Here is a 25726-nt window from a genome sequence, read left to right as displayed (position 1 = left end):
AAACACAGTAGTACCTCGAGATACGAAATTAATCCGTTCCGAGGCGGCCTTCGTATAATGAGTTTTTCGTATCTTGGAACACATTTTACATGTAAAATGGGTAATCCGTTCCAAGCCCTCCAAAAACACCCCATTAAATTTCATAATAAAGCTAAATTGACCTATAAACAATGAAATACTACAACAATTTGGACCATTCAATACCTAAATTAAGAATAAAAATCCAAACCTGTAAATAAAGTGTATATTAGTGTACAAGAAATATTATTACTGTAACGTAAAATGTCGAAGCTTACCTTTCGAGTGAGGCAATCTCCGAAAGTGGCAGCAGAGGAGGAGGAGGAGGACAAACGGCAGATACGTACACTTAACTTTACGAAACACATAAAAAAATGTCAGAAAACAAACTAAACTTTACAAAACACATTAACAAAACTGTAACACTTAACTTTACAATAGCGCTGGCCTTCTGGCAGATTGCCGTCTCGGTTATCGTATTGCCATAGATTTCTTTGTCCTCGATCCATACAAGAAGCAGCCTTTCCATTTCATTATGCACATGGCTCCTCTTGTTGGAAGGTGTAGCTGCTTTGATGGCTTCCTTCTGCTTAAGGATGGTGCCTATCGTCGACGGATTTCGGCCGTATTCCTTAGCGATCACACTCAACCGCAAGCCAGCTTCATACTTTTTTATTATCTCCATTTTTGTCTCCATAGAAAGCATTCTCTTCTTTCTGTGAACTTCAGCAACTTTCTTGGGACCCATGACTCTATGTACTGTACGTAATTAAGTTACATTCTCACAACACGATAAAGTAGCACAACACGATAATATGTACGTATTGCAACGAAATCACTAACGAATTTACGTTACTAAACGAAATCGTTGGAGCGAACGAATGCCGATTGCGTACGGTAAAGTTTCGGGTGCGAAGTGGCCGAGGTAAAGCACGCCAACACGTAGTACGTATGTATAGAAGATGCATGATGGGAGGGATGCTGTCCAATTAGAGAGAAGGATCTCATGGCTTGGCTAGCATCAGGAACCAATGGGAGAGCAGGAGGATGGTGGCGAGTCTACTATAACTAAGATGGCGGTGTGCGGCGCAAGTTTCAAAATTGTTATGGGGTGAATCTCGGACTTTCAGAAACCTTTCGTATTGAAAACTTTTCGTATGTAGAGCAGTAAAAATTTTCGTCTTAGCTTTCGTAACTTGGATTTTTCGTAAGTTGAGCCTTTCGTATCTCGAGGTACTACTGTATATACAATGGTACCTCGACATACGAAAGTCTCAACTTACGAAAAATTCAAGTTATAACAATTTTAAAACTCGCGCCGCCAACTGAGTAGACTCGCCACCATCCTCCTGCTCTCCCATTGGTTCCTGATGCTAGTCACCACCATAAGATCATGCTCTCCTATTGGTCAGCATCTCTCCCATCGTGCATCTACATAGCGGCATTCTTCGGTCACTCCGAAGCAGCATCGTTTCTGTACGCATGAAAAATTCGTTCGTTCTATAAGATTTTGTTTATTAACGTAAATTCGTTAGTGATTTCATTGTAGTACTACTTTATTGTGTTGTGTGAGAACTTTAGTACATACGTATACTACATAACTTAATTATGTACAATAAATACGTAGTCATGGGTCCCAAGAAAGTTGCTGAAGTTCACGGAAAGAAGAGGATGCTTTCTTTGGAGAAAAGATGGAGATCATTAAAACATACAAAGCTGGCATGCGGTCGAGTGTGATCGCTAAGGAATACGGCCGAAATCTGTCGACGATAGGCACCATCCTTAAGCAGAAAGAAGCCATCAAAGCAGCTTCACCTTCCAAGGGCGTGACTATTTTGTCTACCAAGAGGAGCCACGTGCTTGACGAGATGGAGAGGCTGCTTCTTGTCTGGATAAAAGACAAAGAAATTGCTGGCGATACGATAATGGAAACGGCAATCTGCCACAAGGAAAGCGCTATTTTCGGTGATTTGATTGCCCAGGCCGAAGACGACAGAGGAGAAGGGACATCGACGCCAACCCGACTTCAAGGCTTCTCATGGGTGGTTTGAAAAATTCCGGAAATGGACTGGCATCCATTCGGTGGTGAGGCATGGGGAGGTGGCCAGCTCGGACACGAAAGCGGCTGAAGCCTTTATTAAGACGTTTGACGAGATGACGATCAAGGAAGGCTACAGTTCTCAGCAAGTCTTCAACTGTGATGAGACTGGCCTTTTTTGGAAAAAAATGCCTTGTCGGATGTACATCACGGAGGAAGAAAAGAAGCTACCCGGGCATAAGCCTATGAAAGACAGGCTTACGCTCACACTTTGTTCCAACGCCAGTGGGGATTGCAAGATGATGCCCCTACTTGTCTATCATTCGGAGACTCCTCAAGCCTTCAAGGCCCACAAAGTGCTGAAGGAGAAGCTTCCAGTAATGTGGAGGGCTAATGCAAAAGCCTGGGTAATGAGACTTTTGTTCACCGAGAGGATAAATCTGTGTTTCGGCCTGACAGTGAAGAAATTCTTGGAAGAGAAGTGCCTCCCTCTGAAATGTCTGGTGCTGTTGGACAATGCCCCTGCTCACCCTCCCGGCCTCGAGGAAGATATCCTAGCGGAGAATTCTTTTATCAAGGTTCTTTATCTTCCGCCTAACACCACCCCTCTCCTCCAGCCCATGGACCACCAAGTGATATCGAACTTCAAGAAGCTGTATACAAAACATCTTTTCAAGAGATGTTTCGACATCACCGATACCACAAACCTCACCTCACATGAATTTTGGAAGGAGCATTTCGATGTTGTGATATGCATCTGACTCATCGATCAAGCTTGGCAGGAGGTTTCGAGGCGAACCTTGAATTCTTTGTGGAGGAAACTCTGGCCTGATGCCCGACACTTCGAGGGATTTGACGTGGGCGAAGCTGGTGCAGATTCAGACAGTTGACAATCCTGAAACTCTTTCGCAACCAGATCTTGACGAGATCGTTGCACTCGGCAAGTCCATGAGGCTGGTCGTGAACGAGGATGACATCAATGACCTTCTCGAGGAGCACCAAGAGGAGCTTACGACAGATGACCTGAAGGAGTTGGAGGCCATGCAACATAACGTCGTTCAAGAAGAGTTCTCTAGCAGCAGCGACAAGGAGGACGACGACCCTATGACAACGGCAGAAATTAAGGATGCTCTAGCTGCTTTTCATAAGGTGCAATCATATGTAGAAAAGACACCCCGAAAAGGCTTACACAGGTCGTATGTTTGCACAGTTCAATGACGTTTGCCTGAGTTGTTTCAGGAACATTTTGAAAAGTAGGCAGAAGCAATCTTCGTTGGATAGTTATTTTTTAAAGAGGCCTTTAGTAGGAGAAAGCAAAAAGAAAGATCCAACTGATACTACAAAAAAACAAAGTTGAAAGTGGTGAAGAAATTGAAATTTTTAAAAAAACGTAAAGTATAAAAAAGTAAAAAAAAATGTAAAAATCAAAAAAAGAAAAAAGCATTTAATTTTAAGTTTTTTGTAAAGTTAAGTGTTATGATTTTGTTAATGTGTTTCGTAAAGTTTAGTCTATGTTTCCTGACATTTTTTAATTTGTTTCGTAAAGTTACGTGTACGTACTAACAAGTTTTCTGCCATTTGTCCTCCTCGTCTGTTGCAACTTTCGGAGATAGCCTCACTCGAAAGGTAAGGTTCCACATTTTACTACATACGTACGTATGTACGTACAGTATTTCTTGTATACCATGTATACTAATACACTTTATTTACAGGTACTATGTAATACATATTAGTAGTACGTATTAAGTTAGGTACTGAATGGTCCAACTTGTTGTATTTCATTGTTTATTGGTCAATTTAGCTTTATTATAAAATTTACTGGGGTGTTTTTGTAGGGCTTGGAACGAATTAGGCAATTTACATGTAAAATGCGGTTCAAGATACAAAAAGCTCAGGTTACGAAGGCTGGCTCGGAACGGATTAATTTTGTATGTCGAGGTACCACTGTACAGCATTTATTAATTGGTTGAATTGGTTTATATGTGTGTGTTAACGAAGTCGTCCTTGTGCTGCATGTAAAGCATCGGTTTTAGCGCCGCACCACATCTTGTGGGTTAATAATAATAATAATTGTAGAAAATTTCTTTACATAAAACTTCTAAATAGAACAATAAATTCTAAAAATAATTTGGGCTTCTACAAATAACTATTAAAAATCATGAGAGGCGCCGCCACGTGCGGCGAAAAAGCCGGTTTAAGGCTTTTCATGCACAATAAAATCGTTGTTCCACAGTCTAAACTAAAACATTTTCAAGTTAAACTTCAAATTATGCACTTAGCTTGAGGTTGAGACAGTGACTACACTATAAAAAAAAATTCCATTCACTACAGATATATAACCTGGAGGATCCATAGTTCAAGTGCCAACTTACTGGAGCAAGTTTTCCTTTTAGTCAATAATGTGTCTGGGATTTTGGAATACACAAAATAGGCTTTTAAATAATGGGCTTGTGATGAAGGGAAAGCTTTCTATTTAAAATACTCAAAGAAATCTCCTTACCCTTAATTCCCTAAGATACATCTCTGCAGGATCAAACATCACAACAGGCATTATTTCTTTCCTGTGGTGTTTGTAGGGCTTAATGAACTTGGCTTGTGGCATGCTGGCATCAACTGACTCTTTGCGACGACTCAACTGGGATTCTTGCAATTTGATTACGACATTAAAGTCATCTAAACTTGGACGAAATATTAACTGAAAAGATGGAAAGAATAGAAATCAGCACTAAAACTTAATATATGAGAGACTTCTAAACTAATAACTTAATAGTTTTAAACTGGAGAATGTGATTTCCTTGCATGAAAAAAATCCTCCTGTCACCATCCACTTTTGTTGTTTCTGTATACACATATAAAATTTATAAAATCTCTGAGACCAGAAAACTTGAAATGGAACCATTCTGATGACTGCCACACACTTTGCAATTGAATTGCTATATATCCTCATTCAGTAAGATAAACAGTTCAAAAATAAACACTTAGGTGCTGTTCTAGCACAAAAATATCTGCAAACCCAAAATAAAACATAATTGTGATGTACATTGTCATTAATTTATATAAATTCATTACAGTGAAACTATCACCAATAATGCAACCCCTCCTTTTTCTTGTAAATGATAAACAATTCAGTAGGTAGGTAACATACCAGTGTTTAACCACATCATGCCACAGTTATATCACCATTGATGTATTTTTATCCAGCAACTTTCTTATCAGTAGTTGCCACTGGAACAGGGACCAAAGATATATAATACGTATATGTAAGTTTAAGAAAATTTTAAAAACCACTCTCTGATGATTGGCAATGCAGTGTGGCCTCAGGAAAATGTTGGTGACAGTGCTTACATTCTTGAAGAAACTGAAAAAGGGTTTGGGGGTCAGGGGAGGCCTGGAGAAATTTCAGATGACTGGGCACCATGGAAGAGGAGGAGCAGTTAGGCTGTAAAGAAGAACTCATTCAGGGAAAGGGTTGTTTTGGAGTGGTAGGAGGAGGGTGGCAGTTTCCCTGCCAAGGATGGGCTCAAAATGCAGTGGGATGGGTGGAGAAGGGAAAGCAGGCATATGAATATTTTTGTTTTATGGTTTTACATTTTTGGGATGATAAACAGTGGAAGATACGTAAGTTTCACTAAAACAAATTAGAGAGAGATAAGAAGTTAGTCCTATCTCTCTCCCTACTACTACTCCTATTCATACTGTGTCTCCTGTTCCTTGCCCTTCTACTCCCATGCCCGGCTCCCTTGCTTCTGATCCCAATGCCATCGCCAGTCTCGAATCTAGGATTGATAAGAAAATGAACCTAATAGTAAGTACAGTTGCAGAATTAAGAGCTTCCATGAGAGTGATCATGGAAAAAGTGTTTTCTGATAAAGTGGTAAGTGATAGTGCAGTGCCAGTGGAGGAGGTGGGTGGCTATCCGTACTGCCAATTCTCATAGACCAAAGTCATACCACCTCCGAAATCTTTACTTAGTCACCTCTGATATCTTTGCTAAGCCAGCTCTTCTTCTTTCATTATTTTCCAATCTCTCAAGCAGCAATATTCCCATAATACACCTCAGCATTTTCGTCTCTGTTCTCTCAAGCTTTACTTCCTCTTTTCTTCTTAGAGCCCATGTTTCTGATCCATGCAATAAAACTGGTCTTGTAACTCAGCTATAGATCCTGACTTTTAGCTTGATTGCCATTTTCTTATGACATACTAATCCAGCTATCTCTCTCCAGTTTCCCCATGCAACTTTTATCCTACTGACAACTTCAGTCTCACATCCTCCCTCTTGGCTTAAACTAGATCCTATGTATTTAAACTTTTCCACCTGTTTTATGTATATACCATTAGACTCTCCTCCCAGTCCCTTGGCATTAATTCCTCTTCCCATATAGCTTTTAATAAATCCGGCATCCATTTCTCCCCCTCTGTACCTAGCAATTTGATCATTTCGAATTTGGAACTATGATGGACCAGGTGCTTTACCATTCTTCATTTTACTTAATGCTCTTGTCACTTCTGTATCCTGTGCCTCATCACTGGTCCCTCTACCCTCTGTGCTTCCCACATCTCCTCTCTCTCATTTTCAGTATTTAAAAGTTTTTCAAAATACTCTCTCCATCCCTTCTTAATGTCTCCATCACTATGCAATATATTTCCATTTCTATCCTTGATGACAACCCATTTACCCAAATCCTGTCTCTACCTTTTCCTCATGTTTGAAATCTTATAGATATCCTTTTTTTCCCTTCTTTTATTCTTAGTCTTTCATGTTCCTCTGCACCCTGTGCATGCCTTGTTTTCCAGTCCTTAAATGCATCTGATTTTTAAAAATTGATTCTTACACCTCTCCATTCCACCGCCACTTTTCTTCTCTAGACACTCCATATACACTAGTTCTTCCCACCAGTTACTCTGCTTCCCCCACACATATTTCTCTCATGTCTGCCCAGATATTTTCCACTCTGCTACTCTCTCCACATTCTGCATACCCTCTTTTCAGCCATCTCACTCACAGTCCTCCTAAACTGCTTCTCTTTTTCTTCTTTAAGGTCCCAAATCTTTATTCGAGATCCCATCTTTCTCTTCCCAGGTTTCCTACCTGTCATTTAAAATCCATCACCACTAACCTATGTTTTTTAGCACGAGCTTCTCCCAAGGTCACTTTACAGTTCGTCACATTGCCTCTGACAGCTCCTCTAACCAAGATGTAATCTATTTATCTTTGTACTCCTCCACTTTCATACTTTATCAAGTATACTTATCCAACTTTTGAAACCATGTGTTCATACATGCCAATTCAAAGCTCTGAGCCATCTTCAATACATAACGTACCCCATCTGAGGCGCGTACACTTAAATTATATTTACTAGTACTTTGTCCCCTATTATTACTAGAATATTTAAAAGCCTATCATTTACTCTCTTTACTTCTACCACTTTTTCCTTCCAGTTGTTATTTACTATAATTCACTCAATTTCTTCCTTCTTGTGACCTGCTGTAATAGAGCTTATACCCATTTCCACCCCTTTCAGTCAAGTCTTCTGCACACACAAGAAATCTATCCTTCTCCTCTCCATCACATCTATTTTCTCCCACTTGATCCCTACTAAGTGGGGCCAGAAGAGAGGAGCGGGGACCCCAGAATACTTGAGAGGTCGTAGCAAGGTCAAAGCAAAGGGCCTGAAACTGGTACACCTTGTCCTGGAAGATGAACCTTAGATATTTCCTGGAAACTGGGTGGATAGGAAAGTGAAAGTATGTGTCTGTTGCATATCTAAGGTTATCGTCCAGTTGCCCTGGTGAATGGATAACAGGTCTGAATGGCTTGTCTCCATTTTGAATTTTGTCTTCAGGACAAAATGCTTGAGGGGGCTTACATCAAGGACCAGTCACCAACCCTGATGCTTTCACTACCACAAAAAGTCAGTTGTAAAACCCCTCCACGCTGTTCTTAACTTTATCTATGGCCCTTTTCTGGATGAGCGAGGAAACCTCCTCAAACAGGGCCGAATGTCTCTCAGAGCCTACCAAATACACTGTCATGGGAGGGGTGACTAATGGGGGTTCTCAAGGAATGGGATGACATGGCTCTCCTTTAGAACTTAGATGATCCAAGGCTCAGCTCCTCTTATTAGCCACTTCTCCCAAAACTCTAGAAATCTGGCTCCTACAGGTACATGAAGGACTTCCTTCTCACTTTCTAGGCACTGTCTTGGAAGAGCTCTTCTTAATACACTTAGAGGTGAACCGAACTTAGTACTGGTCCTGAATGATACACTAGCTCTCCCTCCATGAAGAGACTGTTGCTGGAGGGGTGAGGCAGTTCTGTTTTGAAAGGCAGTTGAATCCTTGGAATGCATAGATGACTGAGCCAACAAGTCTTGCATAGATTTTTTCTGTAAATCCGATGCAATTCCCTTCACTGCATCCTAAGGGAAGAGGTGATGCTGGTTTCAGGGCGGGAACAACAGGGCTGACTTCTGAGTCTGGGTGACTCCTTTGGAAGTAAAGGAGCACCAGAGCTCTCTCTTCTTCAGTACTCTGAAGGTGAATAGAGCAGAAAGCTCCACACCCCGATCCAGTCCGAGGCAAAATATGCAGCTACTATGCATTTCAGAGGCCATGAAATAGTAGTGGTTTTGTAAACAACTTTTAAACTGACGTATGGATTTCCATGCTACTAAAGCACTGAGTGTTTCTAACATTGTCCTAATTTATGGTTATAACAGCATTGACAGGTGTACATAATTAAGCCGTTTACTCTTTAAGAAAAAATGCTCTTTTAGAAAAAACCAACTTCTTGCCTTTCCCCTGACTGTTTCAAACAAGTGGTGCTTGATGACGTATCTGTGACGCAGTCATCCTCTTAACCTAATTACTTAAAAAAAATTATATATCAATAGAATACAGGCAGTCCCCAGTTATCAAAGGTCCAGTTTCATGGTGCTTGTCTAGCAATAATGATGACTAGATTTTCAGCACTGATCCCTTGCTATTGGCTCTGATCCCCAATCACAGCGTCACTGAACCCAGATTATCGGCACTGCTATTGCCAATAGTATTTGGTTATAGCCACGCTGTCGGAAATGGAGCCCCTGTCGATGACAAAGGACTGCCTGCACATTGATTTGCTTTAAAAAATTTTGAATGGCCCAGGATAGGTAAAATGACATTTAGCCATCAAGTTAAACCATTTGAAAAGGAGAATACGCTATACTGACAATACTGATACACATCACCACTTTTGTGGATGATTAGGTGTCTATGCACTGCTTAAACCTCATTTTCTAAAGTACAAAAGTTGATGAAACGCAAATGACAATGCACAATACTTACAAAAATTAGGACAAAGTTTGGAACATTCAGTGCTTTAGTAGCACGGAAATCCATAAGTCGGTTTAAAAGCTGTTTACGAAAAACACTATGTCATGGCCTCTGGAATGCATAGTAGACCCTGGTGGTCCTTTATAATCTTGGCCAGTGTGCCCACCATCCAATCTAGGAAACTAAGAACTTCGAAGACTGAAAATGTCTTTGACCAGATAATCTAGTTCTGCTGAGGAGAACATTATTTTTGCCAACGAGAATGCAGAACAATGAGAAGAGTCAATTAGACCAGAGAAGTCCCCTTGGGAGGAGGCAGTGGCTCCTAAGGAAGGAACTTTGCCTGTCCCTTAAGATAAGTACCTCCTGAGGAGTAAATGAAAGGGAGGAAAAACAAAGATGCTTTGCCCTGCTCCCTTTTGGCCAAAAGCCAGTCCCCCATCTTGAAGGCCTACTTAGAGGAGGAAAAAAGTTACCATCTTGGGTATCCTTCTCCTGTCATCTGGTTGATCCCTCATTAAATGAGTCAAAGCAGGTGATGACGAGGCAGCTGGGATGAAAATGGGTGTTGGGTTCTTATAGCTGGCACTGGTCACACAGGAAGTGGCACTGGGGGCTCGGGGCTGGCGCCAGACGTTTGTTAGTAGATGTTGGGCACTTATGAGCTGTTGTTGCATGCTTGGGAACCAGGTGAGAGTGCTCAGCTTTTGAGCCCTCAGGTGAAAAGGTCCCCAGACTGTCCCACGTAGATAGAGGTAGACGTGATGTACAGGGGCAGAAACAAAAGGATCCACCGTGTATCTATAAGAAGACTGAGGACTGCCAATAGACTTCTCATGCCACCTAATAGGTTGCAGATCTGGACAGTGACCAACACTCTCGGAAGTGTGCTTACGTGGTTGGGAAAAATCTAAGTACTGTTCGTCGGAAGAGCTTGAGGATAATTGATGAACATACAAAGATGCCTTTCCAATGGTTGCCTGTCGACACCTGGGACTGTACAATAGGAGTAGCTGTGGGGGCAACTGCCTGTGGCAAACCCCACTGGTCTCACTTGGACTGTCAGTGTCTTCTCCCAGGTTTAAGGGAGCAGGGCAGGGACTTTGGTCTATGAGAATTGGCGGTACGGATAGCCATGTCCTTCACTGGCACGGCACTATCACTTACCACTTTATCAGAGAACACTTTTTCCATGATCACTCTCATGGAAGCTCTCATTTCTGCAACTGTACTTACTACTAGGTTCATTTTCTTATCAATCCTAGATTTGACTGACAATGGTATTGGAAGGGAGCCAGGCATGGGAGTAGGAGGCTGTTCAGTAGGAGGGCAAGGAATAGGAGACAGTATGAATAGTAGTAGTAGGGAGAGAGATAGGACTAACTTCTAAACTATGTTTGGGTGTAGCTATTACACTCAGATTATTTATCAGCTCTAGAAGCCACTTCCTCTTCTTTTCTCTCTAATTTGTCTAAGTGAGACTTACGAATCCTCCACTGTTTATCATCCCATGTAGAACATTCATTATAGGTCTTTTCAATACGTACTACAATCTTGCCCTCTACATTCACTACAGAACGTATGAGGATCATAGAAAGCCTTAGTAAGGCTAGTCTTACAGCCCTCACAGCAATAGTGAATACTCGAACTACTAGAATCTGACATTTTCAAAAATATCAGGAAAACTAATAAAAATATTGATAATACTATCTATATCTGCTGTGCAACCAAAACCAAGTAATTGTACCTCACCAAATGCAAAATAACAACTGGGTATTTAAAAAAAGCTGCTGCAAATGAGACTGATATTTACACCAAAGCTGGCAAGAACAAATTGAGCTTTCCTGCCAAGTTGTTTCCTGTGTGCCCAGATAGTCGCAGGGACTGTCACCTAGACAAAAGCAAACAAAGCACTAGTGTGAATTTGAAAAAAGTTGCAATGCGTGTTAGAAATGTTAGCTATGTAATTACTTGGTAAGTTGCTTATATGAAAAGCAAAGTGTGTTATAGGCTTCAACGTAACTAGGACCTGTCATTCTCTCTGTCTTTCTCTACCATATCTCTTTTTTCTTTTTTTGTTTAGTTACAGTGCAGTAGTGTACATATCCTCTAATAAAAATTGGAAAATGCAAAAATGTAAAACCATAAAACAAAAAGTCATATGCCTGCTTTCCCTTCTCCACCCATCCCACAGCATTTTGAGGCCATCCTTGGCAGGGAAACTGCCACCCTCCTCCACCCACTCCAAAACAACCCTTTCCCTGAATGAGTTCTTCTTTACAGCCTAACTGCTCCTCCTCTTCCATGGTGCTCAGTCATCTGAAATTTCTCCAGGCCTCCCCTGACACCCAAACCATTTTTCAGTTTCTTCAAGAATGTAAGCCCTGTCACCAACATTTTCCTGAGGCCACACTGCATTGCCAATCATTAGAGAGTGGTTTTAAATTTGTTTTAAACATATATATATATATTATATAACTATGAAGATCTGGATAATTGAGCGATTACTTGTATAATTTTTTGACTGAAGAATATGGATGAGATAATCTGAGTAATTTATCAAGATAGTTATAAATTTACCTTTTTTTTTTTAAGGTTACTTTCAACCCTGAGGGGCTACTACTAAACACAGCCAATCAGAGTTTCTGCTATGTTTAGTAACCGCCCTTCAAGGATGAACATAAAAAGAAGCAAAAAACATTAAATATTCCATTATCTCTGTAGATTTCTCAGATTACCTCACCTATACAGCATTTTATATAATATATATATATACAGTGGTACCTCGAGATACGAAAGGCTCAACTTACGAAAAACTCAAGATACGAAAGCCAACACGAAAAATTTTACAGCTCTACATACAAAAATTTTTCAAGATACGAAAGGTTGTTGCTGGAAAGTCCGAAATTCAACTGGACCACCGATAACAATTTTGAAACTCACGCCCCGCCAACTTAGTAGACTCGCCACCATCCTCCTGCTCTCCCATTGGTTCCTGATGCTAGTCACCGCCATGAGATCCTTCTCTCCTATTGGTCAGCATCCTTCCCATCATGCATCTACGACGTAGCAGCGTGCCTCGGCCACTCGGTACCAGCATCGTTATCATACGCACGTGGTATTCGTTCATTCTAACGATTTAGTTTATTAACGTAAATTCGTTAAGTGATTTCGTTGCAGTATACGTACTTTATCGTGTTGTGTGAGAACTTTACTCTACTTGTACGTAAATTACGTACAGTATATACGTAGTCATGGGTCCCAAGAAAGTTGAAATTCACGGAAAGAAGAGAATGCTCTCTTTGGAGACAAAGATGGAGATTATCAAGAAGTATGAAGCTGGTATGCGATTGAGTGTGATTGCCAAGGAATACGGCCGAAATCCGTCGACAATAGGCACCATCCTTAAGCAGAAGGATGTCATTAAAGCAGCTACACCTTCCAAGGGCGTCACTATTTTGTCCAGCAAGGGGACCCACAAGCACAACGAGATGGAACGGCTGCTTCTTGTCTGGATAAAAGACAAAGAAATCACTGGCGATACGATAATGGAAACGGCAATCTCCCACAAGGCCAGCGCTATTTTCGGCGATTTGATTACCCAGGCCAAAGAGGACGGAGGAGAAGGGACATCAACGCCAACCCCAGACTTCAAGGCTTCGCATGGGTGGTTCGAGAAATTCCGTAAACGGACTGGCACCCATTCGGTGGTGCAGCATGGGGAGACTGCCAGCTCAGATACGAAAGCGGCCGAAGCCTTTAAAAAGACGATAGACGAGATGATGAGCAAGGAAGGCTACAGTTCTCAGCAAGTCTTCAACTGTGATGAGACTGGCCTTTTTTGGAAAAAAATGCCTCCTCGAACGTACATCACGGAGGGAGAGAAGAAGCTACCCGGGCATAAGCCTATGAAGACAGGCTTACGCTCGCACTTTGTTCAAACGCCAGTGGGGATTGCAAGGTGAAGCCCCTACTGGTCAATCATTCCGAGACTCTGAATACAGAGGACCCACCCACTTATTTGCAGTTCTGGATTCGCGGCTTCACCTATTCACAGAATTTCTTGTGGAATGTATGTTTGCATTATTAGTGGAAAATTTGTCTATTTGTGGAATTTTTCAAAGAGAAATATCCAATCACCGTACTATTTTCATATGATTTTAGTGACTAAATACATTTTTCATGATTAAATTATTAAAATAGGAATTTTTTGGTGTTTGAACTATCAAAATAGGCGGTTATAAGCATTTTTAGAGGGGTGTTGGTGTTAAGAATTTGTGGATTTTAGCTACTAGCAGAGATTGTGGTTCCTATTGCCCGCAAATCAAATCTTGGGAGTCGACTGTGCTATACTGATGGATGATTTTAATGGGTTTTTAAACAGAGGTTATGATGGTATGACTGAAAGATGGCTTTAGCTGAAGTGAAGAGACAGCGAAAAAATTGCGACCTGATTCAATGTGGTTATCATAGACATTGTACTTTCATTAGTCAAGATGAAAAAATTCTGCATGCTTACTGTCTGAAGTGAAGAAAGAAACTGATAAAATGATTAGAAATGACCAAGCTGTTTTAGAAAAGGCAAGGGTTGCATGGATCCAATATCCAAGTTAAGACATACTATTGAGCAATAATGGAACTTAAAAACTGATGATAAAACTGCTATTACTATTACTATATTATTATTATTACATTATTATAAAGGATTAGTTTCTCCAGACCTCTGGGGCCATTGACTTGAAATTTGCATGCTCACTGTTATAGGTGGAGAAACAAACTGATAAAATGATTAGAAATGACCAAGCTTGTTTTAGAAAAGGCAAGACTGTAAAAACTAATGATGAACTGCTATTCATATGAAACATGCCTACCAGGGCCATTGACTTGAAATACAAGCTTCTAAAGAACATGGCAGGATAGAGTGAAATATGATACAATAAGGAAAATTATTAGGTGTGTTCCATATTTATGATATAATGAGTAAGGGAAATAGTATGTGATAGCACTAGCTGGGTTCCTGTGCACACCAGAAGGGTAGGAGACTCAAATCTGCACGGATGAAAACTGTGAGATAGGAGGTTACAGCTGAGTGGAGTTGTGGGTATGAAAACATGGGAAAGCACAAGCAGTGGAATTTCACTGAGGTTCTTTGCACTCTTCATGGTCACCATCTAGAAGAGAATAAAGAATAAAAAAAACTAGTTGAGATGACTGAGATGTATGATCATTCTCCAACCTTGTAAAGCTTCTTGCACAATAAAAGTGCCAAATTCAGTATCACTACTTCTCCAGCTGAATTTTCTTCATAACCATTTGCACAACACAAAGACTACTTCATTGTTGAGAAACTGCATCTTTTTTATTACTACTCACTTAGTAAGAAGTGGAGCATTGCAAATCACAAGAGATCGTATGGCCTAAGGTGACTTGAAACGTACTAACCAAATTGTAGCCTACGTTCTATACTATGACACCCAGGTGGCTTCACTGATTATCAATATCATCTGAAAACATTACATTGCTTTGTATACATTAATGAGTATACACTTACTGTTGTTATGAAATACAAATTGGTTATCTGGCCTGAATTAAGTTGAGACTGGATTTCAGCAGTCTCTGCTTTGTAATTCTCATTCAAAGAACACTATAAGAAAATTACCCTTATTCTAGATATGCATATCTCCTAAAGTAACTTCCCCAAACAGACTCTGACCTGAGAATACTCAAGCATGCAGGTTAATAGATCCCAATGACTTCTCAGAGACCATAGGGACATTGTCTTAATTAATGCTGAGTTCCGTGAATCATTTCTCCACAACCTTACACTGGTCGACGTAGCGAGAACGACTCTCATGACAGCGACTGAGCAACAACCAAACACATTCAGCTAACAACTGGATCAACAAAATAACCGACGGTCGGTAATTAAAAGCTATTATATGTAAACTTACAAACTAATAAATGAAATAACTAAACAACCCTTTCCTAAATACAAATAAAATAAACATAATATCTTCCTCTCTTACAGTATGCATTTCTGCTTACATGAATGAGGAAAATATATGCAAAGATACATTACAACTTGTGGTAAAGTACAACCTCTCTTGTCGAAGTTTTGACAATCTTCTCTGGATTGGAGGACTCAGATTCAAAGGTTAACACTAGAAACAGTAGATGACCTTTGGATATCAAAAGATGGTAACCAAATGACAAACCCACATAACTCAGGGTTCTGTGTCGATGGCCTCCCAAACCTTTCACAATTCCTGAAGACTGACCATAACAAGAGGGAGAGGAGATCATTAGGGATGGTAAAACTTTATCTCTTTTGTCCATCTCTACCTGAAGATTTTACTGTGAATGTACCCAACCACTATGTTGAAAGTGTTACATGGAACTGCATGGCTGCAAGACATGAAAGAACTCAGATTTGGATGTGAGGACTGAGCGCATTGTGGATTATTATCACGTTGTTTAACCAGACTACCAAGAAAATTAATTTTGCTCTCACAAAGTTAGCCTGAAGGGATTGTATTCAATGATGCTAGGGTTTATGTGTTATTTACTAAAATTGTTAAAATTCTAGAATTAGGTTAATTGATAATGATGGAGATTCTGACAAAATTTCTTTAACTCAATTGTTTCCAAAACTTGTAATTGTTGTTAATTATATTTTGGACAGTTGCATAAAACATGTTTAACTGTTATTGTTACTCTTAAATTTATACATATAGGGATTTGATCACATGGACTATTCATCAAATACCCATGCATTAAACAAGTGACAATTCTAAAACTTCTTAAAATTACTTGCATGTGCCTGTCTATTGATGATGAATGCTATATTCCAAAGCTGGGGATGATTTGTTTTAAATTCGTTACTATCACATTGACTGTGCCATATAATTTCCCATTTAGTACTGATAATAAAGGGTTTTTAAGAAATGATATTTAATAACTATACGAATATGTGTGTGTGATCGTTACCTACACAAAAACATTAGAGGAAACTATAATTACTTGCTAAGTTAAGTTACTCATATGAAATTATGAAATGATTTGATATAATTTCAACATTATGAAAATAGAAGCATTGTTGGGTAAAAAAACACCTGTGTTTTGTGGGGTGATATGGCAGCAAATCCCTTGTATAATGGAGATTTGGATCCATCAATGTATATTGCATGATGTAGACCTTTATGTCTTCTATGTACTACTGCACAGCTTTTTTATTGTTTTGGCGTATATGCATAATTTTATATGAATATTTTGTGTGTACAAGTTTGTATCCTTTGCACAGTCCAAGGAGCTAACAGTTCTATTACTGGAGCAAATCTTATATTGATTTTTACTGAATCAAAGTCTATTGGCATTTACTAGGAAAGGTGGTAAGTGATTACTTGGAAATTTATCCCTTTAATCAAAGTTTTTTCATGAATCACCAGCTTGTATTTTTACTGCAATATAAATTAGTAGTAATAGGTTATGATGAAGCCATTAATGTGGGTTTATCACTTTTGACTTTGACAGAAGAGCTTGGGGAGGATTTAAAAGCTCCAGTGTATATTCTACATCCCATATTATAAACTGGATCTAAACTTGTTATAATTGTATGTGCAGCTTACCTGCATATCTGACATTTTTAGCCTAGGAATACAAAATCTGTAATGATGGCTTGAAAAAGATTAAGTTCTGTAAGCAGCCTTTGGTTGAGAGGCAGGCTTAGCAGTTCATCTTGATATGCAAAAGCACTTGGTTGAGAATGGCAGCTACAGTAGCACCTCAGGTAAGCTTATCCCCAATTCTTGAGCCAAGTCTTTAGGTAAAAGACTGAGAATTGAGAACCACTGGGAGGATTGATAGCACTGTCGAGTACTAGACCTAAGGTGATGACTTGAGGATGACTGAGGTCTATTATGGACATTTCAGTTGAGTAGCAGGCTTGGCATATGATGATGATGAGGCAAAAGCACACAAGCTGAGATTGGCAGCTACAGTGGTGGTTGAGGTCAGGTTATCCCCAACTAATGAACCAAGTCTTCAGGAAAAAGATCAAGAGTCATAGAGTTGAAAACACTTTAAAATAAAAGGTCCACAGAACAAGTCCAAGTCCTTAAAAGCAGAGTACTCACAGTAACATAATGGCAGCAAATAAGCAACTGCATGGAAGGCAAAAATACAAAAGTCTGATAATAATTATTTAAATAATACAAGGAAAAAAACATCACAGACTGTACTGGAAGTAATCATGAAGAGAATGACTTAATGAAAATAAATAGAATATAGCAATAACAGCAAAAACAATTTGATCTCAGGGAAGCAAAGCAGCATATGTGTCTGTTCATGTGGTCTGGACAGGGCATGCAGGGTGGGGTCTTTCATTTTTCAATATCATTCAAGTTGGTGCAGCTTGGATAAGTTAAAATGTAATAGGCAGTCCCGGGTTATCGGTGGGGGTTCCGTTCCCGATGGAGTGACAATAGCTGAAAATTGCCAATAACAGAAAATCAGTGATAATAGCATCAATCTTTGGTTATCTGTGCTGGTAAGTGGGGATCGGCGCTAAAAATTCAGTTATCGTCATCGCTAGACAAGTGCCATAAACCGGATCACCGATAACTGGGGCTGCCTGTAAGGCTATTTATGATTAATGGGTTCATATGAACAAATGTTAGTAATGGTTTAGAATATGGCCAGATGTCTGCCTTTCATTCAAATGTTAATGAAGTTTAATGATCACAACATTCAAATTGAATAAAAAATAAAAAATATGATTTTGTAAAACTAAAATTAAGGCTTTTTTATGAAGTGGCGTAATGAACTCTCAAATGTCATAATCTAACTTGGCCAAGCCATTCTGTCAGAGGTTGGTCCAGAATCAAAACATTCATTATAAAATGATGTATTATGCATACATCAAATACCTTACCTTAATATCAAAAGAGTTTTTGAGCATGGTATTCACCATATAATCATGAGCAGCAGATGCTAACTGTTGGCAACGATAAATAATTGGTAAAGAAGGTGACTCCATGGTCCACATTGAGGCAAGCCTATACCGATAACTGGCATTTTCTGATGAAGACAAGCCTCGAAGTTCATATGGAGTTGCTATAAACATGGATGGTAAACTAGAACGTTCAGAAGTAAACCTTCTGTTCAGTTCTGTAATATCTTCAACTGAAATAAAATTGAACTGCATTAGTGACTCTTCATTCCATCTCAAAAAAGCAAAAAATTTAACATACAAAGCAAAACATTTTTCTGTTGGAAATTTTCCATCAGCAATGTACAATACTTAATTGTTTAGGCCTACAAATAAGGCTTAGCATACCCTTTGTAACACAGATGTGAAAGATTAAACATGCATGCAAATACACTCAGAGAATCATGTCAGTAAAAACTTAAGAAATATACTTGAATGTACTGTACTTAGTAATATAATTCAGAAAGTTCATCATAAGGCAGTAATTACTAACTGACAAAACACCTCACCAAAGAAATATCAGTCAATGTCATCTTGACATATTTATTTATTTGAATGAACAAATGATTATAAATTATCTGGAGCCAGAACTGTAATGGTCCCAATGCCAAACAAAAAATCAGTAAAACCCTTTGGAATGTTTTTAGCTGATTTTTTGTTTTTGGCATTAATGAACATTGCACTTATGACACCAGATCAAATACTATAACACCAACTGAAAATTTGCTTCTGTAGGGCATTTTACTCCTTTCTTTCTGCTGACAAACCAGAAGCCCTTGGCAGGAGAAATTAACTATTTCTAGCTTTAAAGCCTTACTACTCCTGTTCTGTTAAATATTCACACATATTCTACCACTAGTATTTCTTCACCGTTGTTTTCAAATGTTAATTTAGAGGGGAAAAATTGGTATATACAGAAAGTGGAAAGAACAAATATCATCTTAAAAAATACAGTACTACTACTAAATTGTAAGCATAGAAAAAAAAATTACCTGTAAATGTGTCCTGAAGATTGACAAGAATTGGTGTTGTCCTCCAGTCCGTGTGAGCCAGTAGTGCCAAAAAACGCACAAAAAGAACATGTGGAGTATGAGGTGCATCATAAGGAGCAGGATTGGTGTACAAATAGGCCACAAGTAAATCTACTGCCATATGTGGGAGATGTGGAAGCAGAAGCTGTGAACCTACCCATCGCTTACAAAGACGCACACCACAGTTGAAACTTGGGTGCTCTGCTTGAACACTAAGAGAGAAAAAAATGGAAATACAACATAAAACTTGCAGTAGAGATTACAACAAATTTCACCTTACAAAGAATTTATTACTAAAATTATTTAAATTTTAACAAATGAACATTAATATTTGTATTGATACATCTTCACACTTATTCAGCTTTCAGAGCTTGTTCTGCTGGTGCATACTAGACTTTTTGGACAATTCCATAGTTGTAAACAGACTTCTGAATGAGTAAAAAATCTGGATTCCTGCTAAATATGCCAATTACCAGTCATGGCTAATAGTACTCATGAAGATTATTATACAATAATTTGGAAGCTTAGAAAGTATATTTCTTTGAACTACATAAAAGAAGTATGCAGTTACCATATGGAAGATTAAAACAGCTTTGCTTAACAAAAAAGAACTGGAACCTTTCAGTTGTTCATTTTGCCATATTCCCATATTCTTCCCTAAAACTGAACTGATTTGGTAAAAATAATCTAAAACTACTAAAATGTTTGCAAGATTAGCTTCAAATTAAGCCCAATTAACCTTATGATATGTCCATATTGGTGGCTAAAAAATAACCACTGATCTCATTATGCAAATGCCTTGTTGATCCTTGGGCACACTTCAACTACAAAATTACTTTTTTTGGGATCCTACATTCTGTACAGTACACAGTTCTTACACTACATATTCCCACATTGTTTGCTCTGACAAGTACTGTTACCCAGCATTTTCATATTAAAACTGGTTCTTTCTACAGTAGTACCTAATATTTTTTTAGCTATATGTTTCAAGACAAAGGCTCGCCAGTTGAAAAGTAGAAGAAAGCAGATGAATTAAAACTGGTTTATAGACGTATCTCTTCCTATAATTTACCTTCCCTCAAGTAGTCAAGGATAAATAACTCCATTTTTTATGCCTCAGTCAGTTTTTGCCCACTGCATTTTGTGGAGGCTGGGTGTTTTAACATGAATGTCAAGTTTTTATAACCAATTTCAAAATGAAAATTTCACTATTTTTAAGAATCTTGCCTAACATTCAAGTTTATATAGTTGAATACAGCGCTGACAATGATGGTAGGAAAGTGCAGCATTCAGCAAAAAACAATAAACCCAACCAATAGAATACACAAATGATTTTATAAGTCCCTCAATTATCTGGATCTTCCTTATCTGACACTCAACAATATCTGACACCACTGGATCAGGGTCAAAAGATACAGTAATATTTCATTTACCTGGATTGATAGAGCCAAGGGCTGTTGGATAATGAATAAATCTGGATGAGGGCAAGTAAAAATATCTACGGGTGTCAATACCAAACTGTAAACACTCAATATGCTTATAATGTTGTCCGCCACCTATTCACAGTTTCACTTAGTGGATTTTCCTGTGGAACTCTATCTCAAATTATTCATGGAAAATTTGGTCATTTGTTCATTTATTCATCAAGCAATACTCATTAATATACTGTGTTTTTATGTTATTTTTGTGACTAAATCCATTTTTTATGATAAAAAATTATTTCTTGATTTTCAAATATTAGTATTAATGTAAATACAGAAAAATATCAATAAAATGTATTTTTTAAATGCACATTTAATTACATACATGTGTTTCTTAACTGAGAGAGAGAGAGAATTATGAAAGTCTGGGTCAAGAGAACACTTATTAAGCTTTGCGCTGGTAATAACCTGGTTTTCTCTCCCCTCTGTATTTAAGTGATGATGAATCAATATATTGAAATTATATTGAAATATCAAAATAACCAATCACAAAGCTTGTAGCTCAGATGCTCTGTGTTTATTAGTTGTATTTCTCTCTCTCTCTCACTGAGAAAAGAGTGAGAGAGAATTTCCATGAATATGTAACATGTATGTTTATTTGTTTTGTATAGTTCTAAAAAGAAATGTGACATTATTTTGTCAATCATTTTTTACCAACTTTTTGCATTTCAATATAATCAGGAAAATATGCAGTAAAATATACTAGTAAATTATGTAAGATTTTATAAATTCTGTGGAATCCTCAATATTTTTCTGGTAGATAAGCAGGAGAGGGGTGTAGACCTAACTCAAACATTTTGACATAAAGGCAGTCCCCAGTTCTTGACGGGGGTTCCATCTAAGCAGGGTGTTGGTAAGTGAAAACTGCCATTAACTGAAACTCAGCAATTAATAGCACTTATGGCGCAGATATCCGGTTAATGGTGCCTCTGTTGGGTATGTCTAAGGCGTCAATAACCGGAACTAAACAAGCCCCATAAAACTGGATTGCCATTAACAGAGTCCACCGATAACCAGGAACTGCCTGTATTGATGTGAGTCAAACAGTCTCTCTCTCTCTCTTACTGAAATATGAATTATACTGTATTATAAACAAAAATATGCAACAGACTGAAACTGTATGAGAGAAAATGGCTGTACCTGAATACTATAGGCTTAACCAGATTAGTTTTCACTAGTAGTTGTAAGCATGATATTGTTATTATACAATAAAGTTTTATACATACTTACCTGGCAGATATATACTTAGCTATTTGACTCCGTCGTCCGACAGAAATTCGAATTTCGCGCACACGCTACCTGTAGGTCAGGTGATCTACTTACCTGCCGCTGGGTGGCAGGACTAGGAACCATTCCCATGTTCTATCATATTTTTTCTATACCGCCTGTCTCCTGAGGGGAGGTAGGGTGGGTATAATTTTGTATATATCTGCCAGGTAAGTATGTATAAAACTTTATTGTATAATAACAATATCATTTTTATACATTTAACTTACCTGTCAGATATATACTTAGCTGATTCACACCATTGGAGGTGGGAAAGAGACAGCTAAATACAGAATCAAACAGGAATCACAACTATCGTTGTAGGTAATAAATAAATAAAACCTTGGTTCCTACCTGTTTAGACTGAAGACTTCATGAATACAATCCAGGAGTCTAGTCAGTCTCAAGAGCCTCAGCGAGATATTGATCTATGGCTAAGAGTTCTTGTGGTTCTGCCAAAGGGGTCTTACCCGCTTACTTGGTAGATCCTGGAAGGACTACGTCAGTGGGTGCTTATCCACTTACTTGACAAGGCCTATATAAGGAGCACAACATCGATCCCGATCACCTCAACCTATCCATGTTAGTTCCAAGATTGCAAGAAGTTATCCCCTAACCTCTTGCAAACAACCACAAACTCGAATCACAAACATTCGTACAGTAAAGTACAAAAATAAAAATAAAATAAAAAAAAAAATGTTTGTACAATCTAGCCAGTAAGACGTCTCTTGATTCCCCCACTGATCCAAACTAGGACGTCCGTGCGCCAGCGAGCATACTAATCAGCAGAAAAAACCAACAACTCGTCTCACAAGGTAGATCTATGTACTATCAAAAATTAGAACAAATACAAATTTTTCTAAGGATCGTTATGTGCTCCCAGCCCCAGCACTGTATCGGCTGATACAAAAGGACCCAGAGAGAAACACTTTTCATATGTTACTTTAACGTCCTTGAGATAGTGCGATGCGAACACTGAATTACACCTCCAGTAAGTCGCATCCACAATGTCTTTTAAAGACATGTTTTTCTGAAATGCTAATGAAGTGGCTACCGCTCTAACCTCATGAGCCTTCACTCGGAGAGTCCTGAAAGAGTCTTCAGTGCAGTCATTATGAGCATCCGTAATAATGCTCCTCACAAAAAATGCTAATGCATTTTTTGACATGGGTCTACTAGGATCCCGAACTGCGCACCACAGGCTTTGTTTACATCCGTTTAGTTCATTCTTCTTCTTTAAATAGAACTTCAAAGCTCTAACCGGACATAAAGATCTTTCTAATTCCTCTCCTACTAGATTTGAAAGTCCTTTAACTTCAAAACTCTTTGGCCAGGTTTTGAAGTTCGGGTTCCGTTCTTGGCCAGAAACAGAGTCTGGAAAGAACAAATTGCCGCATCACTCTTAAATCCTACTCGAGAATCTAGAGCGTGTATTTCACTAATTCTCTTCGCAGTCGCTAACGACAACAAGAAAATACATTTTCTCGTTAGATCTCTAAACGACGCGTTGAGAGGAGGTTCAAATCTACTAGATGATAGAAATCTCAAAACTACATCTAGGTTCCAGTTAGGAGTGCGAGGAGAAAAGGTTTTAGAGGTTTCAAAAGATCTAATAAGATTGTGGAGGTCTTTATCTTCTGCAATTCTCAAACCTCCGTTTCGAAATACGGCCGAAAGCATACTTCGATAACCTTTAATGGTAGAAACTGATAATTTTGATTCTTCCCTAAGGAAAATCAAGAAATCAGCTACGTTGGTCACAGAGGTATCGGAAGAGGACAGTTTATTCTTCTTACACCATCTTCTAAAAACATCCCATTTTGATTGGTAGACCCGAATAGTTGAAGATCTCCGGGCTCTAGCAATTGCTTTTGAAGCTTTGCTTGAAAAGCCTCTCGCTCTGACAAGTCTTTCGATAGTCGAAAGGCAGTCAGAGCGAGAGCGGGGAGGTTTTGATGGTACCTCTCGAAATGGGGTTGTTTGAGAAGATCTCTCCTGTGTGGAAGAGATCTTGGGAAGTCCACTGTCCATTCCTGTACCTCTGTGAACCAATCTTGAGACGGCCAAAAGGGAGCGATGAGTGTTAGTCTCGTCCCTCTTGATGCCGCAAATTTTCTTAACACCACTCCTAACATTTTGAAGGGGGGAAAGGCGTAGGCATCTAGGCCTGACCAGTCCAGCAGCATGGCGTCCACCGCTATCGCTTTCGGGTCTTCCACTAAGGAGCAAAAGTTCTCTATCCTTCTGGATAGGAAGGTGGCGAATAGGTCTATATGTGGACTGCCCCACAGGGACCACAGAGCTTGACACACCTGAATGTGAAGGGTCCATTCTGTGGGGAGAACTTGGTTTAACCTGCTTAGCCTGTCTGCTCTGATGTTCTTCTCTCCTTTCACGAATCTTGTGAGAAGAGTCACTTTCTTTTCTTTTGCCCAATACAACAGCTCTTTTGTTATATGGAACAGAGAAAGAGAGTGAGTTCCCCCTTGTTTCTTGATATAGGCCAACGCTGTGGTGTTGTCCGAGTTGACCTGTACCATTTGACCTAACACCTCTGTCTCGAAGGCTTTTAGAGCTAGAAGAACGGCATAAAGTTCTTTGGAGTTTATATGCCAGTCTAGCTGATCCTTCCTCCATTGGCCTGATACTTCTTTTGTCCCTAGAGTCGCTCCCCATCCCTTCTCTGAAGCGTCTGAGAACAAGATTAGGTTTGGGTTCCGAACTTCTAGAGACAAGCCCTCGTTCTTTTCTAAGGGAAAAATCCACCACTTCAGATGATTCTTTACTTCCAGAGGAATACTGAAAGTTGCCCGTTCTTCCAACTCCAAATTCTTCTTAGGAAGAATTGAAGAGGGCGAAGGTGGAGTCTTCCTAGCGAAATGAACTGTTCTAGTGAGGAAAGGGTTCCCAGAAGACTTAACCACTCCCTCACCGAACTCCGTTCTTTCTCTAGGAAGCTCGAGATTTTCTGTAATCCCCAAGCAATCCTTTCCTGGGACGGAAAAGTCCGAAAACCCCGAGAATCCATCCGAATCCCCAAATAGACTAAGTTCTGACTGGGGATCATCTGAGATTTCTCGAGGTTCACGAGTAATCCTAACGTCTTTGCTAGGTTCAAAGTAGACTGTAGGTCCTCCAAACACCGTTTCTCCGACGTGGCCCGGATTAGCCAATCGTCGAGATACATTGAGATGTTTATCCCTTCTAAATGAAGCCATTTGGCCACGTTCCGCATCAGATACGTGAATACCTGAGGGGCGGTCGATAGGCCGAAGCACAAGGCCCTGAATTGGAAGATTTGTCCTTGTACAACAAATCTTAGATATTTTCTTGACGATGGGTGAATCGGAACATGAAAGTAAGCATCCTGAAGGTCCAGGGATACCATCCAATCTCCCTGACGTAGGGAAGACAGAACTGAAGCTGAAGTCTCCATGGAGAACTTCTTTTTCTCCACGTACCTGTTCAGGACGCTTACATCTAGGACGGGTCTCCATCCCCCAGAAGCCTTTGGAACCAAGAAAAGGCGGTTGTAAAACCCCGGGGAGAAAGGATCTTGCACTAGCTCTATTGCATTCTTGTCCCTCATCGA

General features: G+C 39.3%; 1 protein-coding gene across 1 annotated transcript in view; it reads right to left on the bottom strand.

Moving 5' to 3' along the window:
• Nucleotides 1-25726, bottom strand: part of LOC135224527 (nucleolar protein 6-like) — a 254757-nt gene that overhangs the window by 29885 nt on the left and 199146 nt on the right. The window contains exons 18-20 of the mRNA XM_064263598.1: nt 19349-19599; nt 18300-18550; nt 4557-4751 (exon numbers count right to left, since the gene is read on the bottom strand). Coding sequence (XP_064119668.1) covers nt 4557-4751; nt 18300-18550; nt 19349-19599 — 697 coding nt within the window. The remainder of the gene's footprint in view (nt 1-4556; nt 4752-18299; nt 18551-19348; nt 19600-25726) is intronic.

This window comes from Macrobrachium nipponense, chromosome 12 (assembly GCF_015104395.2).
Source record: "Macrobrachium nipponense isolate FS-2020 chromosome 12, ASM1510439v2, whole genome shotgun sequence".
Classification (NCBI taxonomy): Eukaryota; Metazoa; Arthropoda; class Malacostraca; order Decapoda; family Palaemonidae; genus Macrobrachium; species Macrobrachium nipponense.
The sequence above is the reverse complement of the archived record's forward strand: the minus strand, read 5'-3'. Positions and strand labels throughout refer to the sequence as shown.